At 46.7% G+C, this 16,588-nt stretch overlaps 1 protein-coding gene across 1 annotated transcript; it reads left to right on the top strand.

The window, feature by feature from the left end:
* The first annotated feature begins 3,255 nt into the window (after window positions 1-3,255).
* DISP2 (dispatched homolog 2 (Drosophila)) lies at window positions 3,256-14,832 on the top strand. Its single transcript, XM_009709488.1, is given in 9 exon segments — window positions 3,256-3,272; window positions 5,616-5,645; window positions 7,754-7,877; window positions 8,831-8,946; window positions 9,421-9,539; window positions 10,496-10,593; window positions 11,224-12,282; window positions 12,480-13,066; window positions 13,068-14,832. Coding segments are annotated over 8 exon segments (3,879 nt in total). The 5' UTR covers window positions 3,256-3,272; window positions 5,616-5,634.
* Window positions 14,833-16,588: the final 1,756 nt, after the last annotated feature.

Genomic DNA, 16,588 nt, shown 5'->3' with positions numbered 1-16,588 from the left:
TTAACTACCACAGGCCATCATCTTTCTTTTGTCTGTCTGCAGTGCGCCTGTCCTGTGCTGCACCAGCTCAGTTGAACCTGAATCCTGCCCAGTGCAGGGATGACTCTGATGAGGCTGTAACAACTCCAGACAAGACTTTAGATTGCATCTCACAAATGGCTTTGCTGCCATTTGATTTATAATCTCATGTATTGCATTCATATACACCAATAACCAATGTGCAGTCTTCTGTTGTGAACTACCTTTATATAGAACCGTAACACAAATGAGATGTTTGAAAGGCTGGGTAATCCTGCCACTAATCCATCGGTGACAGGACAGCAAGGACGTCGTGCAATTTGGTTCATATTATTTCGTTTGACAAATTCTGTGGGTGAGTGGGGTATCATTGTCACAGTCTGTTCAGGAGCTCCTGCTTTGGCCAACAGCACTCCCTCTTGCTACGCTGAACAAGTTCAAGTCTTACCAGTGCGTGGGGTTGCAGAGCAGCGGCAGCCAAGCACTGAAGCTGCGGGGGACAACCTGTCAAGCTTATCTCAGTGAGGTGTGCGCACACCTGTCTGATGGTTTTCTGGCGCCTGCCTCACCGCAAACTCCCACTTCTTTCCAGCCACGTTGTATATCCATTGTCACAGGGAACATCAACAGTCTCGCAGATTCTGTCTGACGTTGCTCTCCTTGGGCATACGGCCTCTTCCAAGGATGCAAAGAAGCTCACTTATGCAGATACTGGTATTTGCATACTATTCTAATATAATTTTGACATTTCTTCTCTCCTTCCTTGGACACTACCAAAAAATATTCAGCAAAGGAATTTGATGACCCAAAATAAAATCCCCCGTGTAGTTCCCCCCTCCTGCATAGCCTGTGCTTCAGAAAATCTGCATTTGAGCATCAGTTGTTGCTTCTGAAGTCAGTGTCATTGGGACGAGGACCCATGAACATGCCATCCATGTCTGTAACTATGCTGCAGCTGTCTTCCAGCTTAAAAGCTAAAATTAGCATTGGATGATGTCTAATCATTCGAGATTTCTTTGTTACTAGTCCTTGGACTGGTACACTGTACAAGTAAAGCTGAGTGTGACACCTGTGCCGTGAGTCTCCACACCAGCACTGGTATAACTGCTACCACAAACATTACTCTGTTGTAATGATTTTAATGAAAGAAGCCCATTTTGTACCATCATGAAATACAGTTTCTTAGTGTTGATAAAGTCAATTGATGTTGGAAAGTACATAGCACAAGCCGCCAAGGCCAATATATCCTTCTTTCTGGAAAAAATACCAATTTTCAAGCAATACTGAGCTAACAGTATTCTTCAAATCCCTTTTGTCATTGATATTATCATGCCATTTAACTTTGGGTGCCATTTCAGAGACTTGAAATTGCTATAATTCTGTCATTTTCCATGGCTGTCTGAAAAAGAAATGAGAGGGACTCTGCAAATTTTCAAAAATATTCATTTCTCAAACGTTTTGCCTTCATTTTTTCCCACATCGCATCAGGTGCCTCAGGCTAAAGTTCATCTCACTGTAGTCTTGCTCCAGCACTCATAATTCTTTGATGACTTGAGACACTTTGTGATTCTAGCTGGCCCAAGTCATTCGTCATACTTAATCCTCGATGCCAGGCACTACGGCAAGACACACAAGTCAGCTGTGGACACCGCAGCATTTGCTCTGAACAAGGGCCAGGGACTACCGGTGTTTCCATATTGTGCTTTCTTTTTGAGCTCCAGATCGCAGGGTGCTGCTGACGCTCCCTGACACCTTGGCCAGCTGCATCTCCTGAGACAGCCATTCCTAAGGCATTCCGGGGGTCAGTGTGACCTCAGTCTATTGTGTGCGAAAGGGGGTTTGGTGACACACAGACTAACCAGTCCCTCAAAGTATTATTCAAACTTTCCCCAAGCTAGCAAAATCTCTCAGGCTCCATAAATCAAGAACTATCGGAATGAACTAAATTTTTTAATTCCTTGGAGAGAAGAAAGCATATCCTGCAGAGACCTCATTACTTGGGAACTGAAGTCTGCAAATGTTTTGTCTCAGTAAATTGAGCAGTCAGAGGACAGTCAAGCTTCAAAAGATATTGAGAGATCCTAGTCCATCCCCTTCCTACATACCAAGACTAATAAGATCTGTTGCTGTCATCCTTGGGAGATGTATGTCTAAAATGTTCCTGAAGAGCCCACTGGAGAGTCTGCAGGACATGGGAGCCCTTAGGGCATGTGCCAGGCTGGAGGCTGAAGCCCCTTGTACACGGTCACAGCCATCAGGTTCACTGTTCAGGTGTTTCAGTGCCAGGGATGATTCACTCTCCTGCTATCCCAATGTGGAGCAGCACTAGGCCTTCTGCAGAGCAATCAAATTCACCTTCCCAAGAAGCGCAGATAATTGAGTGTCTTCTTCACACGCAGTCTCCTTTGGTTTCCGTTTCCCCAGATCTCTGTAATCACTCTGTGGTCCTGAGTTAGGACTCTGCCGTCACCACCAGCCAGTGTGTTCTGCCCCCTCCACAGTGAAGTATCTTGGAGAGCTGTTTGAGGGGATGTTACCCAATTTTCAAAACTTTGGAGCAATACGCACACAGATGTGATGGATGTCTACATCAGCTGGAATCCCTGAGTGAGTCATGGATGTCTCTATAAAAAGCATAATCCAGCTCAGCCCCGAGACAGGCTCTTGGTACAGCAAACAGTGGGTGAGGTTTTACATCTTAAGTTATGTGGGAGGCCTGTGAGAGTCTCCAGTTTGCAGGATGCAATTCCCCTGCGTAGCCTTTCTACTGCTCTGCTGTTTTACCATGCCCCTATTTTCTCTCGCAGAGAAAAACAAAATGCAGGACCTTGCCAGACCTGTCTCGCCATGCCAGAGATCGGGAACACCGAGCCCAGCTACAGCGGCACTTCCTGGGAAAGGATCTGCCCGGTCCATCACTGCCCCGTTCCTGCATCCCCCAGGCTGGGGGGAGACCACCTGCCCTCCTCCAGCCACACGCTTGGGCCAGTCTCCACCCAGTCCAATGGCCAGGTGCCATCCAGCTCCCAGGACTCGCAGCAGCATCACCTGTATTACCCCTGCAACCAGCAGGAGCCCCGAGGTGGCTACGGCCTGCCCCCGCTCCCTGGGCATGGCGAGAGGCCCATCTTGTGTTCCCACCTTTCCAGCAGTGATCCCCTGCCAGCTTCCCAACGTGAGGCCTCGGAAACCCCCTGGAAACAGTGGTCCCCCGGGCAGCCACGGGCAGCGCAGCATCACATCGTAACAGTCAGGTAAGAGGCACATGAAGAGCAGCTCAGGGGCTTTCAAAAAGCATCTCCTGAACTTGGTGGTGGGAAGCGGGAGGGGATGAGAAGGGTCTGAGTGGGGATACACAACACATGGGTTTGCTCTTCAGCTTGGAGGGCTCCAGTTTGCTCTCTCTGCCTCTGTGGAGGGTGTACAGAGAGCCGCCGCTCCCACACCAGGGAGAGGCAGGATTTGCCGCTCAGGGTGACTGACTGGATAAAGCCAAGGTCACTCAGTTGCTCCTAGATCATGCGGCTGTGATTCTGCCCATCTTCTGTGACCTTTGTATCTTCTCCTTTTTTTGCACTGCAAGACATCCAGCTGGCTAATCCTTTATCTTGGCAGAGATTCTCGGTGATAAGAGCAGAGGTAATTTCTTTTTCCGCCCCCACGGAAGCTGCTGCCTGTGCTGGAAGGAAGAGGCAGCAGAGGGGAAGGACTGGCTACAGCTCAGCAGTGAGGAATACCAAAGTGGGGAAGATTATTTGGTTTTGCAGGTTGGGCAGCAACGAGGGTGTACATTCTGTCTTGTCTATGACAGAATCGGGCAAACTCCATTTGTGTGCAGAGCGCCCAGTGACTTGCTGGGGTGTTTCTTGGGCAGTGCCGTAAGGGTGCAGACAGGATCGACTTCCCCAACAGCCTGAGCTGCAACCTCTGCTCCTTCCAGCCAGCATCACCTTCCCTTGCAGTGTGTGCCTTTTGGGGTCCACTTCTGGCACTAAAGACTCTGATCCCTTTGCTACCACAGCAGTAGTCACCAAAGTCCGATAAAAGATGACGCCAGATTCCTTCCTTGCCTTTGTACAGCGGTGCAGGCACAAAAGCCCTTTATGGTCTCATTTTCTAGCTGTTAAGAGAGGATTTAATTTGCTTGTGTTTGCAGTGTAGAGCAATTGCAGTCAGAGGAGTGGAGCCTGGGTCCTTTTTAGCTCATACGCTATCAACAAAATTGTCAACTAGGTTCTCTGTAACAGGTTATTTAAGTAGGAAATGCAGCTGGATTGCAAATCCCTGGCAGAATGTGCAGCACTAGCAGACAGAAAAGTGATAACATAATAATGCTAGAATGGGGGTTTTAATCCAAGCAAATCTGCTTGAGAAGCTATTGTGAGAGAATTAGCACAGGATGGGCAATACGCTGCCAGAAAGAGACTTCTCTTTAATAATCTGGTGAGGATTTTTCTTTGCTCCTCTCTCTCCCAAATCTACAGAGCATTAGCGTGATGAGGGAAACACGACATAATTTATTACACGTGCCACTGAGAGTGACTCTTCCCTGGGGAACTCTCCTCTGCTGCTTTTCCATTTCTTCCATTCATAACAACCTGCCAGGAAGGATGAGCTGCCCCAAGGTCACCAGTTGGCTCCCAGGACGGAGCAAGGCCATCTGCCCCACGCGGGTATCAGAGTGCAGCAGGACCTTCTCCCAGTTTAAGCCCAGAGCGTAGGAGGAGGATGAAGGGTGGAGGGAGCACTCCCTGAGCTGAGCTTGGCATGGCTGCGGAGAGAGGAGGAAGCCACAACTGGGAGCAGTTCGCTGGAAGCTGCATTGTAACCCAAGGCCATGCCAGGCTGGGGCATGTTTCAAGGGGACATTTCAGTGGAACAGAGAGCAGAATGAAAGGTCCTTCAGATACGGTGACCCACGGAGGTGCAGCTTTTCTGTCAGTGCAAAGCTTGCCCTCAGGGATTCATTAACAAACGTAACCTTGGATCCCCTGGGGAAGGCTTCTTCATTTCATTCCTCGGAGCCCTACAAGTAGGAATGGCAAATCCTCCTCTGTGAAGGAAACCCCAGTAAAATGTTTTGAGCAACTCCACTGGCCTTCTGCTCCTCTAGACTGGACAAACGTTGTCTTTGGAAGGGCCCAGGAAACAAATGAGAGCCACCTTTTTGGAAAATCCTTGTTGAGTTAAACAGGTAATAAAAGCTATCTATAGGCATTGCTAGCCCAACTCATGACATTTAATAAAGAGGTATGCTTTTGTCAAGAAATAGTTTAAAAATTCAGTAGGAAAGCAGTGTGATTTCTGCGGGGTTACATTGCTAATGTCCATTACTTTCTGTGGGGTTTTCTTAGAGGGGCAAAAATGAGGAGTGACTACGTGTCTCCCCATCCTGTTTGCTTAAAATGCCAACGGGAGAGGAAAAGACTCTGTTATTCATTAAAATAATTCACGTAGTGCCAGTACTCTTGCAGCAATGGCTCAGCTTGGTGCTTAACAGCCCCTGAAAGGGTTAACTTGCTCATTAACAGCCCAGCACTGTCCTTCGTAGGAAAATAATACATGAATGCATCCTTTTTTTTTTTTTCTGTCTGCAGACATGACAAAGCTTTCAGGATGCCAAAAAGGTATGTTTAATATCAAAAGCTTCCTCTCCTTCTACCCTATTATCATTGCTCTCCTACCCTGCTATTAGGAAGTGCAGAGCAATATTGCCGGTGACATCCCCGGCAGGCCCAGCTTCAGAGGCGAGGTCAGCGCTCCCCGCTCAGGGCTTCTCATTGCTTGGAAAACTCTGAATTTGCTTGTGAGATCAATTTAACCTGCATTAATGAACAGCAACACTGTCTTCACGGCTGTTCTTGGGGCAGGTGCCTGGCTCCAGTCCATACAATAGCTTTTTATATATATAAAATAATCCTGTATGTATGTGCGTGGATGTGTGTGTGTGTGTGTATAGGGTTAATCCAGCTTGGCCCACCAGATAAGCAATCAGGAGGATAGCCCATCCATGAAATAAGTTCACCTTTTCAAAAGACAGAGGATTTTTAATACATTTCTGAAAATTAAAATAATTCAGTTGCTTTCAACTTCTGTTTAAAAGCTTATTTTTGTAAACTATTTTTTGTGGAAGGTTTGGGTAAGTGTCTCCCATCAGCACATACTGCAGCTGATTCTTTTTTTCCTTTTTTTTTCTTTCCTGGTAATTTGACATGGAATCATCCAAAAAAAGGCTCCAGAAATTAGGTACTCTAATGCATAAAGGGCAAAATAACAAACAAAACAAACAAACAAAACCAAACTTGATAAGGCAGTCTTAAATTGAACAAAATACCCGGCCTGACCAAAAGTCATGTGAAAAGCTGTGCGAAGGGGTGTGATGATTTCTAATTACGAGGAATAGCCGCATTGTTTGACTCAGTGAAGTTGGAGGCGAGAGGAGCAAAAGAGCAGGCAAGCAGGAACATTACCCTTCAAGGCTGATACACGCTGGCACAGCTGCTCCAGAGTTCATAAATATTTCACTTCCCCATGAAGCTCAAATATTTGTCAACTATTTTTGAACAAAGAATTTCTTATATTTCAGAAATACATCAGAATACAAAAGAACTACCTAGAGCCTGCCAAACCAGAGCAGGAACCCATTCTGATACCTTATATCTCAACAGGTATTTTTAAGGAAGACAGAAATCTTGATGCAGTAAAACCCGCACTCGTAAAAAATCGTGGGATAGAAACTTCAATACATCATCCTAGAGGAGACACAGTTTGTCCCAAAAGAAAAACAGAACTTGGATGGAAAATTTTAGACCAGCTCTTAAGAACAAAAGGAACTGGCAAAAATACTTTTGGCCAGAGTAAGCTGCTTCTCTGGAAGGGTTTTGTTTGTATAGAAATGTCATTAAAAACGTGTGTGCCACCCATACCACACTGATACGGATTCCAGACACAGCCCTGGCCCACAGGCTTGTATGTGTTCTCCACATGCTGAAGCATAACTGGTCTGCTGCATTTGCAGATGCTGCTGTAGGTTCAGCTTTTGATTTTGAGGCTGAGATCAGGGTGAGATTCACCTGCAGATGCAGAAGCCACTTGCCCACTCTGTGAATTCTGCTGGCAATCCTGCCATCGGTTACGCAGCACCTCAGTGGTTTCCATCCTTTTTTGCTGTGCAATGTCCCTACGTTTCCCAACAGTAAGGCGGGCCCCTACATAGTGAGTGAATTTAGACCAATGACAATGGACTTGCATGAGTGAGTTATCTTGGGGTGACTCTTCAGAATAGCCCAAGGACTTCTCAGGGTCCACGGGCTGAAAATCTGCAGGCCAGACTGTTAGGCAGCTACTAGCTTACATTGCATAAAGGGGGAAAAAAAAGGAAGACACTCTTTTTAAATGCAATCTTTTAAGTTAAATATTTAAAGCTTCATTTTGCCCTAGGATGCAAGAGTCTGGTCTTTATTATTTCTGATTGAAAAAGAAGGAAAATGTAGAGAGGCAAAATGTAATTACCTGAGTTAATTAGCATTGCCTGCAAACATCCAGTTGGAGGTATAATGTGTTCATTAATAGCTGTACTACAGCCTCTAAGCTTTTCAATAAATAAGTGCTCAAACCAGAAAGCCCTAATTCTTTTACTCCCTGTTACAAACACCGCGCTGGTTCAACAGGAGGTTCCGTGCCAACAGCAGAAGCACCGTAACAGCTGCATTTTTTCTTCTCCTGTTGATTCCAGTTACTCTCAAATGATCGCGGAGTGGCCCATAGCCGTCCTGGTGCTGTGTTCAGTGACGGCTGTGGTTTGCACTGTAGCTGGCCTGCTTGTTGGAAATTTGCCTGACTTTTCAGAACCCTTACTGGTAAGTCTCTACAGATGATAGGTCAACGTGAACATAAGCAAAATCCAGAGGCCAGCCAGTGATGCATTCTTTCTGCCCTATAACATGAGCCTTCATTTCCTTCCTTCTCTGCAGATACAGGCAGCCAGGCAGCACAGTAAATCAAGGAGGACATGAAAGCCCCTAGGTAAAATAACCCTGTTTATCAGTGATCTGCTGTCCTTAGCCCACATCTTCACAGCGTGCAACCCAAGCAAGATTCCTTCAAGCTGAACGTAACGTGTCAGAGTAACACCCTGTATTTGCTGTTTCTCTGACACCACAGAAAGAGCACAGCCTACACCAGCTCTCAGCAACGCTGTGGACTCGCAGTAGTGCCTTCTCTCTGGAGTGGAGACCCTGCCAGCACAAACCGGGATTGCTCCTTTGGCTCCCCTGCCACTGCGGGAAGGCTGGGGTTGCCCAAAAGGACTGGCTAGGCTGGGCGGAGATTGGATGGAGGATCTGGCTTTGGCTCCGACAGCCTGTGTGTGAGGCTCTTGAAACAGAGAGACTGCTCCGTTCTCAGCACTGCTGCACGTGGTCCTGTTTTCCATGCAGGATCCCACATTTTCTAAAGTCATCCCTGCCTCTCGTTAATGGAAGAATCCTGAGAAAATAAGAATAGACTAGAGTTTGTCCAGGAAACAGAAAATTACTCCCATTTCTGTAAGTGAATATATTACGTGAAGAGGAGGAGAAGAGTCTTTTGAGATCAGGGAGAGAGAACTGTAGCCATCCTAGCCCAGAACAGAAAGGAAAGGAAAAGAGAAATATTTTTTTCTGTCAGCTCTGGGATGCAGTATTTCCAGGGAAAATTAAATTTGTATGTCTCTCCAAGATGCAGTAATAGTCTTACATAGTTTCTGTGTCTAGGAGGAGGATTAAGGAACTGAAATGCACGGTGGTAACAAAGCCCTTTTGCTTGGCTGCAGGGTTTTGAGCCACGAGATACCGACATTGGCAGAAGGCTCGTTGTGTGGAGGAATGTAGAGAGCCATACAGGCTACAAGAAGACCTTTTCCCTTTCTCCCTATGCCAAGAAGAAAAGGTATTTGAGTCTGGTTTGGGGGGGTTGAGGAAGATGTTGGCTGTAAAGTTACAGATTCAATGTTCCAAGGTATCTACGTGAATTACAACATATATGCTATGCTTAAAAGCTACCAAGGCACTGGAGAGTTTACAGTCTGTTTGCCTGCAATGGACTTGGGCTCCCTAGTCTGGAACCCAGGAATTAAGCTCTAAACTCCTCATGAGTTTATTTCACTGCTTACCTTTAAGAGACTGCTGAGGCAGCTCAGCATGTCTGCCCAAGGGGATGCAGTTTCTCACTTAGTCTCACAAAAATCCTTATAAAGGGGCACAGTCAACCCAATATCGAAAAGCTCCCATCCAAGCAATGCTCTTTCAAGAGTATGACGACACTTATTGCTGCAGCAGTGTTACGCGTGGCACCAGAGCCTTGTCTGTGAACCTAACTCATAGCCAGATGATCTCTAGTTACAATAATGTGATCTCTTGCTAGCTACGATGACATTGGCATTAGCAGAGGACAGAAGGCTGCTCAGGGAGAACAAGAAGCGAGGACACGGAGAATGGTGGAGCAAATCCACGGAGCAGATGGTTTCTTTTGTGGTCCCCCAGGTGAGTGAAATCTTGATGGGGTAAGAAGTATTATGCGCCCAGAACTCAACAGCATGCAGAACTGTCAGTGTTTTAGGGCACAGGGAAGTGCTCTGGAAGTGCTCTAAGCAAGCAGTGTGTACAGTACCACCCTGTGAAAGCTATGCCACCTTTCAGATAGTGATCTTCCAGTAGCTCATAACCGAGTGGTTAGAAAGGCTTGTTCTGAAATTCTGGAGAAGAGTTGTTTCTCCTTCTTAACTTTTTGCCACACTTCTTTTTTTCCTTTTAGAAATACACCTTAAAAGCACCAGTAAAAGGACTAATGTTTTCACCATTTACCCATATCAAAAGTGAATACTCTGAAAAAATGGCATATCCTCCATGCCCTCTCCATTCCCACTCCCTCTCTGTTCCTTCTTTAATTCTTGAAAAATGTAAATGATAGTAAAAACAGGAGAGAAAAGCAGAAAAATCCAAGACACCCAAAATTTCTCCCCAAGTGGGCACTAGTAAGTAGAATGAAGAGGAACAAACAACATGAAGGTATTTTTATGCTCTCCCCTGCCTCTACTCCATCTCTGAAACCAGTCAAACCCCAGGTCCTTGGGAGTTTTTGGCTGAACTCAAGCTCCTCACTTGTAACGGGTGCAGAACCAGATGCCAGCAGCCGCTAAAAGCATGCTGACAGCATGGAGAGCTTATTTTGAAAATGCCCCAACGCTGCTCTCCCTCCGCTGACAGATGGGCAAGGAGCAGAGGTCAGATCACACAAGGCAGATGCTACCACTCACTACAAGCTACCGTCTTTGTGACCTGCTTCCCTGCAGGGAGTCCTCCATAGCAGTCGTATAGACGGTGATACACATACATTTTTTTTTTCTGTGAACAGAGAGTCTACTCCAAAGAGCTTGGCTGATTCATCTTCATTACCTAATCCCTTTTTTTAATTTTTTTTTTCTTCTTCTTCATTTCAGAGAAGAGCTATTCCCAGCTGGTATTTATGTCCACAACTGCTGGGAGCTTATGGAACTTGCAAGCTATTCAGTCCATGTGTCAGATTGAACAAGACAAGGTTAGTAATGTCAGGAAGAGCACATATACATGCTGTCTCTCTTCTGATTGCCATAATCTTTAATCTCTAGCTGAAAGGAAGCCAGACAAAAATAACGTAAGCTACAGAACAGGTTTCAGCCGAGAGGACCCCAAAGCATTTTACCCACTTAGCAATACACAGGTGACTCCACCTGTCACTGAAGTCCAGCTGCAAAGTAGCAGCTGCCATTAAACAGGAATAAATGGACACTGAGCAAGAGCTTGGTCCAGAAGCAAAAGGTGTCCATCAGAAGCTGCTGAGAATTTTGGGCAGCAGAACCTAATTACCGAAATGGAGCTATCATCTTGGAGACTGTGACAGCAAGACGTTGCAAGTAGGAAGTTTAATTGGATGAGCTGTCTTTGCCATAGGATCCCAATTTTCAAATCAGAGGTTATGAAATATAAATAGTGGACAGGGTTTAATTTTTGCAAAAGGCCAGCATTTTTCAATAGCTTTAGTATTTGCAATTTGTCACTGAGAGGATGGTGAGCCATGGCTGCTACACCTGGAGGAGAAGATTACTGCAAGAAGCAGGGAACACTATGGGGCTGCAAGATGACGCATGCAGAGAGAGTCTGACATGATGCCCCCTCCTCTGTTTTTCAGATACGCTCACATGTTCATTTTAGAGACCTCTGCCAACGTACTGAGACCAACGAATGCTGCCCAAGCTGGTCTCTGGGGAACTACATTGCTGTCCTGTACAACAGGTCTTCATGTTTGGAGATAACCCAAGGAGACATCTCCCATACCCTGGCTCTCCTTCGTGCCTGTGCTCCGGACTACCACAAAGGTATCCTCACTCCGTCTTGCATAGGTCCCGAGACTGTGAGGCAGAAACACTCTCAGTGTGCTCAGGTCCCAGAAAAATGTACCCGCTTCAATGCCATTTACCAGCTTCTTCACTTCTTGGTCGACAGAGACTTTCTTAGTCCCCAGACGATGGAGTACCAAGTGCCATCTCTCAAATACAGCCTGCTGTTTCTGCCTACAAGGAAAGGTGCATCTATGATGGGGATCTACTTAGACAATCTTGAATCCTGGAATCTGTTTGATAACTATACATCCATCACTGGAATGGACCTGGGCCTCAAACAGAAACTATTCCAGCACTATCTTTTACTGGATACCAAGTATCCGGTCCTGGCAATATTAGCTATTTTTCTAAGCATTTCTTTTTATTTACGCTCAGTCTTTATTACCTTGATGGTCCTGCTCGCTGTTGTCAGTTCTTTAATGATCTCCTACTTCTTGTACAAGGTGGCCTTCAGATTCACCTATTTCCCTTTTGTAAACCTGACAGCAGTCATCATTCTCAGCAGCATTTGTGCCAACCACACCTTTGTCTTCTTCGACCTCTGGAACCTCAGCAAGAACCAGAGCCCTTCCGCTGGGCTTTCGCAGTGGGTGAGTCAAACCATGCACCATTTTGCGTATCTCATGCTGGCATCGTGCTTCACAACGGGTGCTGCCTTCTATGCCAGCTACATTAGCAATATAATAGCCATCCGCTGCTTTGCTATTTACATGGGCACCTCCGTGCTGGTGAATCTGGTGTTCATGATGACTTGGCTTCCTTCTTCGGCCGTGCTGTATGAGCACTACATAGCAACGACCTGCATTTACAAGCCAGAAGACTACTGGAACAATACCGGTCATAAGAGTGTGCTGCCTTCTATGCCAGCTACATTAGCAATATAATAGCCATCCGCTGCTTTGCTATTTACATGGGCACCTCCGTGCTGGTGAATCTGGTGTTCATGATGACTTGGCTGCCTTCTTCGGCCGTGCTGTATGAGCACTACATAGCAACGACCTGCATTTACAAGCCAGAAGACTACTGGAACAACACCGGTCATAAGAGCGTTGCTCTCTCCCTCCATTACATTCTCAGGAGTCTCCAGAACACGCTCTCAGAAACCTCCAAGCTGCTATTTGAAAAGCTTCTGCCTTGTGGGGTCATCAAGTTTCGGTACATCTGGATCTGCTGGTTTGCTGCCTTAGCGATAGGAGGTGCCTACATTTCCTGTTCCAACCCAAAACTCAGACTCCCGACTCTTGAGACGTCGTCTGTCCAGGTGTTTAGACTGAGCCACCCCTTTGAGAGGTACGATTCTGAGTACTGCCACCAGTTCATGTTTGAGAGGCTGGAGCACGGCGAAGGGCAGCGTATGCCTGTCACAATAGTCTGGGGCATTCTGCCCGTGGATAATGGGGACCATTTCAATCCAAAAAGCAACGGCACCCTAGTGACCGATGTCACCTTCACAGTCCAAAACCCTGATGCCCAGAAGTGGCTCCTCGAATTCTGCCAAAAAGTGAAGAACAAAACTTTCTACTACCCTGATGCAGAGCAGAAATCCACTGTGTGCTTCATGGAGGAATTCCTCAGGTGGATGGACAGTCGCCAGTGCTCCCAGCGAGACCACAGCTTCAACCTTTGCTGTAACCTCTTACGGAAGCGATGTCTTCCTACACTGCATCAAAATGATGCTCCTGGAACAGGGCAGGGAAGGGGCAGAAACGTACGATCTGGGCCTCAGGTTTGACGGGGAGGGAAATCTGGCTGCCTTAGTGCTGCAGTTTCAAACTGTTTATCACTATAGCTTCAACTACAGCAAAGCCAAACAATTCTATGAGGAGATCAACCTCTGGGTAACAGAGGAAATGAAAACTGCCCCTGTGGGGCTTCAGAATGGGTGGTTTACCAGTAAACTGGAGCTATACAACCTCCAGCACAGTCTCAGCACAGAAACGATGGTGGTCATGGGGCTCTCCATAGCCATTTCCTTCGTGGTGCTGCTGCTCACTACCTGGAACGTTCTCCTTAGCGTTTTCTCTGTTACTGCCATTGCGGGCACTGTCCTGGTAACCATTGGCCTTTTGGTCCTCTTGGAGTGGCAGCTCAACGCAATGGAGTCTCTCTTCATTTCAGCTGCAGTTGGTCTCTCTGTCGACTTTACCGTCAACTACTGCATCTCCTATCATCTGTGCCCCCATTCTGACCGCCTGAGCCGAGTGGCCTTTTCCCTGAAGCAGATGAGCTGTGCCACAGCCATGGCAGCTTCCGCTCTCTTCTCTGCAGGGGTCATTATGTTGCCTGCTACAGTCCTGGCGTACAGGAAGCTGGGGATATTCATCATGATGATCAAGTGTATCAGCTGCGGGTTTGCCAGCTTCTTCTTCCAGTCACTGTGCTGCTTCTTCGGCCCAGAGAAGAACTGTGGGCAGATCCTTTGGCCTTGTGCCCACACCATGAAAGACTATTCTGATGACTCTGGGCTGAACGGAAGCTTTGCCTGTGGGGGGAACGAGAAGCAAAACCGGTTGCGGAAGGTCCAGGAGTCCAACACGGCAAACGAGCAATACGAGCTCCAGCCCTTGTCCAGAAAACTCAGCGACAGTTTTGACAACAGCACTTCCACAAGCAAGCTGTCCAACCGGCCGTCAGTGCTCTCTGAAGACACCCAAGCTGAAGACAACAGATGCCCCAGGACAGGAATGCACCCCTCCCTTGAAAGAGAGAGACAGAATCTGCAGGAGGCCCTTGGGGACCAGCAGGTTGGCCTCTGCCAGTGTCCCGCCTTGCAAACCTCCTCTCCTTACAAGCACAGGAATTCAGAAGCAGAAATTCACAGGGAGAGACTCTGCCGAGATTGTCGATGTCAAAAGTATGGTCTGAAAGCTTGGGATGGGTCTGGGCTGGACCACATCCAGCCGGCTGGCATGAAAGAAGAAGGGCAGCTCACTAAATCACAGTGCTCCAGTGACACTGCCCAGCAGCAGTCAGATTATACCTCAGACAACAGCCATCTCCCTGCTGCTGACATCTACAAAATTCACAGATGCCTTTGTTCTCTTGGCAGCTCTTTTGACATGCTCAACATCTCCAGCGAGACGTCGATTAGTGATTTTGAGCAAGGCCTAAAGCTTGCTGAATCAGCCAGTTCTTGTCCTGATGTCTTAGAGCTCTCTGATTCCTTCAGTCAAACGGAGAGAGGTTACTTGAATGGGAAGAGAGATACCCTGCGGCTGGACCTGAGGGAGACTGTCTTTGATATCTCTCCAGCAGCACTGCAGCAGAACAGCTCTTCGTGGAAAAATCGGTTTGGATTAGGGAGCGAAAGTCCAGTTGTGTTACCGAACAGCCAACCAGACATGCCCGATGTTTGGATCAAACGATCTAGCGCACAAAGTTCTGGTTACAACAGTTGAAACCTTGCAGAAAACAAAACTGTACTACTAGGGGAAGGGGAAGTCGAAATCTCCTTGGAACTGTAAATATCATTTTTTTCCTCCCACCTCTCCTAGAGCTGAGACTATTTCTTAGTATTTCAGCTGTGCAAATACCTGTGATTTCACAGAACCAGCAAATCTGGTATTAGTGAGAGGATGTGAGATCAATCGTGATGGAGTATAAACCCTTTGACCTTCCAGTGTCTGGTGCCATATTCAGAGCTGTACTGCAAAACTTTGCCAGTAAACCTGTTTTGTCATTTCCTACAAGGTGATTAGATTTTGTTTTCTTGTCAAGGTCACATAGGAGAGAAATAATGAGAAATAATGAGGAATCTCCCCGGATATTTAAAAACAGAGAAAGACAGCTCCTTGGGGGGAAAAAAAAAAAATATCCAAAACCCAAACCCACAACTATTGAAAATCTAGGTATCAAGTGAAGAGTGCATCATTAATAAAAAAAGAAAGTCTTTCATTTTCTACTGAATCAGAAGCTGCTTTATGTGAGGTCCAGGTTCACAGATCTCATCACAATAGTTCAGACATTATAAAAAAATCTCATCGAGACTTCTGAGTTGATACAGTCTCTTAGTGATCATGGAGGAGGCTGCAGAATCCAGCCCAAATTTATTTTCAGTAACAATTTTAGTTTGTTTTATCAGAAGAAATTCTAGTACTGCCAAAGATTTTCAGTGTCAGATTTCCCCTTTGAGAAAAGTGTCCTCGTCCCCTCAGTGACTCGGGTGCTTTGTGTGTTCTCTTCACAGCTTGTTTCCACCCCAGGCATTCCCTACAAACATGTAACTTTTTAAAATTTGCATATCTGATGAATCTTGAATTTTACTTTTTTTTTTTCTCTACCGGAAATAAACAGGAAAACAAACACTTCCTTGCCTTTATCTGTTGAAAAAGAGAAAACATTCTCTATACAAGTTGACGTAAAATAAATGCTTATGACAAACTTTCCTAAACCTGAGTGATGCTTCATTTTTACCAAGAACACTGTGTTTTCTTCATCTTTTAGGTGCCTAATATATGTTCCAGTATAACCAGCAAAAGCAAAACATACATCTGGAAAAGTTTCGCTCCTTCTGACATACACAAGTAGTTTTCCCCGCTCTGTGGGAGGCAGGCCACAACGGCCTGATGTCCATTTGGAATATGCGCTTTTAAAGCTAGCAACAATGCTTGAAATGTACAATCTATTTGAGTTTTGCATTTTCATAGTTCAATGCTCATACTGGGCATTCGGGCAGGTGTTTTAGCGACCAGAGCTGCCCTCAGGCTGTGAGGCAACACTGACTGAAACCCTCTCCACACGGGAGCTGCTTCCATTACTCTTCTGAGGGATTTCTCACCCATTTTGAAAATTGTGTTGGAAAATACTGCAAAAACATCTAATGAAGACAAGGAACATTTTATACAGAGGCCTCCTTCCCCCTTACAGCTTGGGAGGGCAATTTTACCCGCCTCAAATGCCACCGGCAGTACCGGCACCCTGATGGCACGGCAGGGAGGGCTGCACGGCCCGCAGGGCCTCCCCCCGAAGGCCACAAACGCCTTGAGGGCTCCAAGCCTCGACTGCCCAAACCACAGGACGAGGCAGGGGAAGGCAGGGAAGGCCCTCCCCGCCGGCGGCCGGCTCCCCTGAGGGCAGCTATGAGGAGAACCACGGACACTGCCGCCCGCGCAGCCCGCCTTCCCTCAGGGAGAGGGCGAGGCCGTCAAACGGCGG

The sequence above is a fragment of the Cariama cristata genome, unplaced genomic scaffold (genome assembly GCF_000690535.1).
Source record: "Cariama cristata isolate BGI_N322 unplaced genomic scaffold, ASM69053v1 scaffold19590, whole genome shotgun sequence".
NCBI lineage: Eukaryota > Metazoa > Chordata > Aves > Cariamiformes > Cariamidae > Cariama > Cariama cristata.
This window is presented reverse-complemented; position numbering and strand designations above follow the sequence as displayed.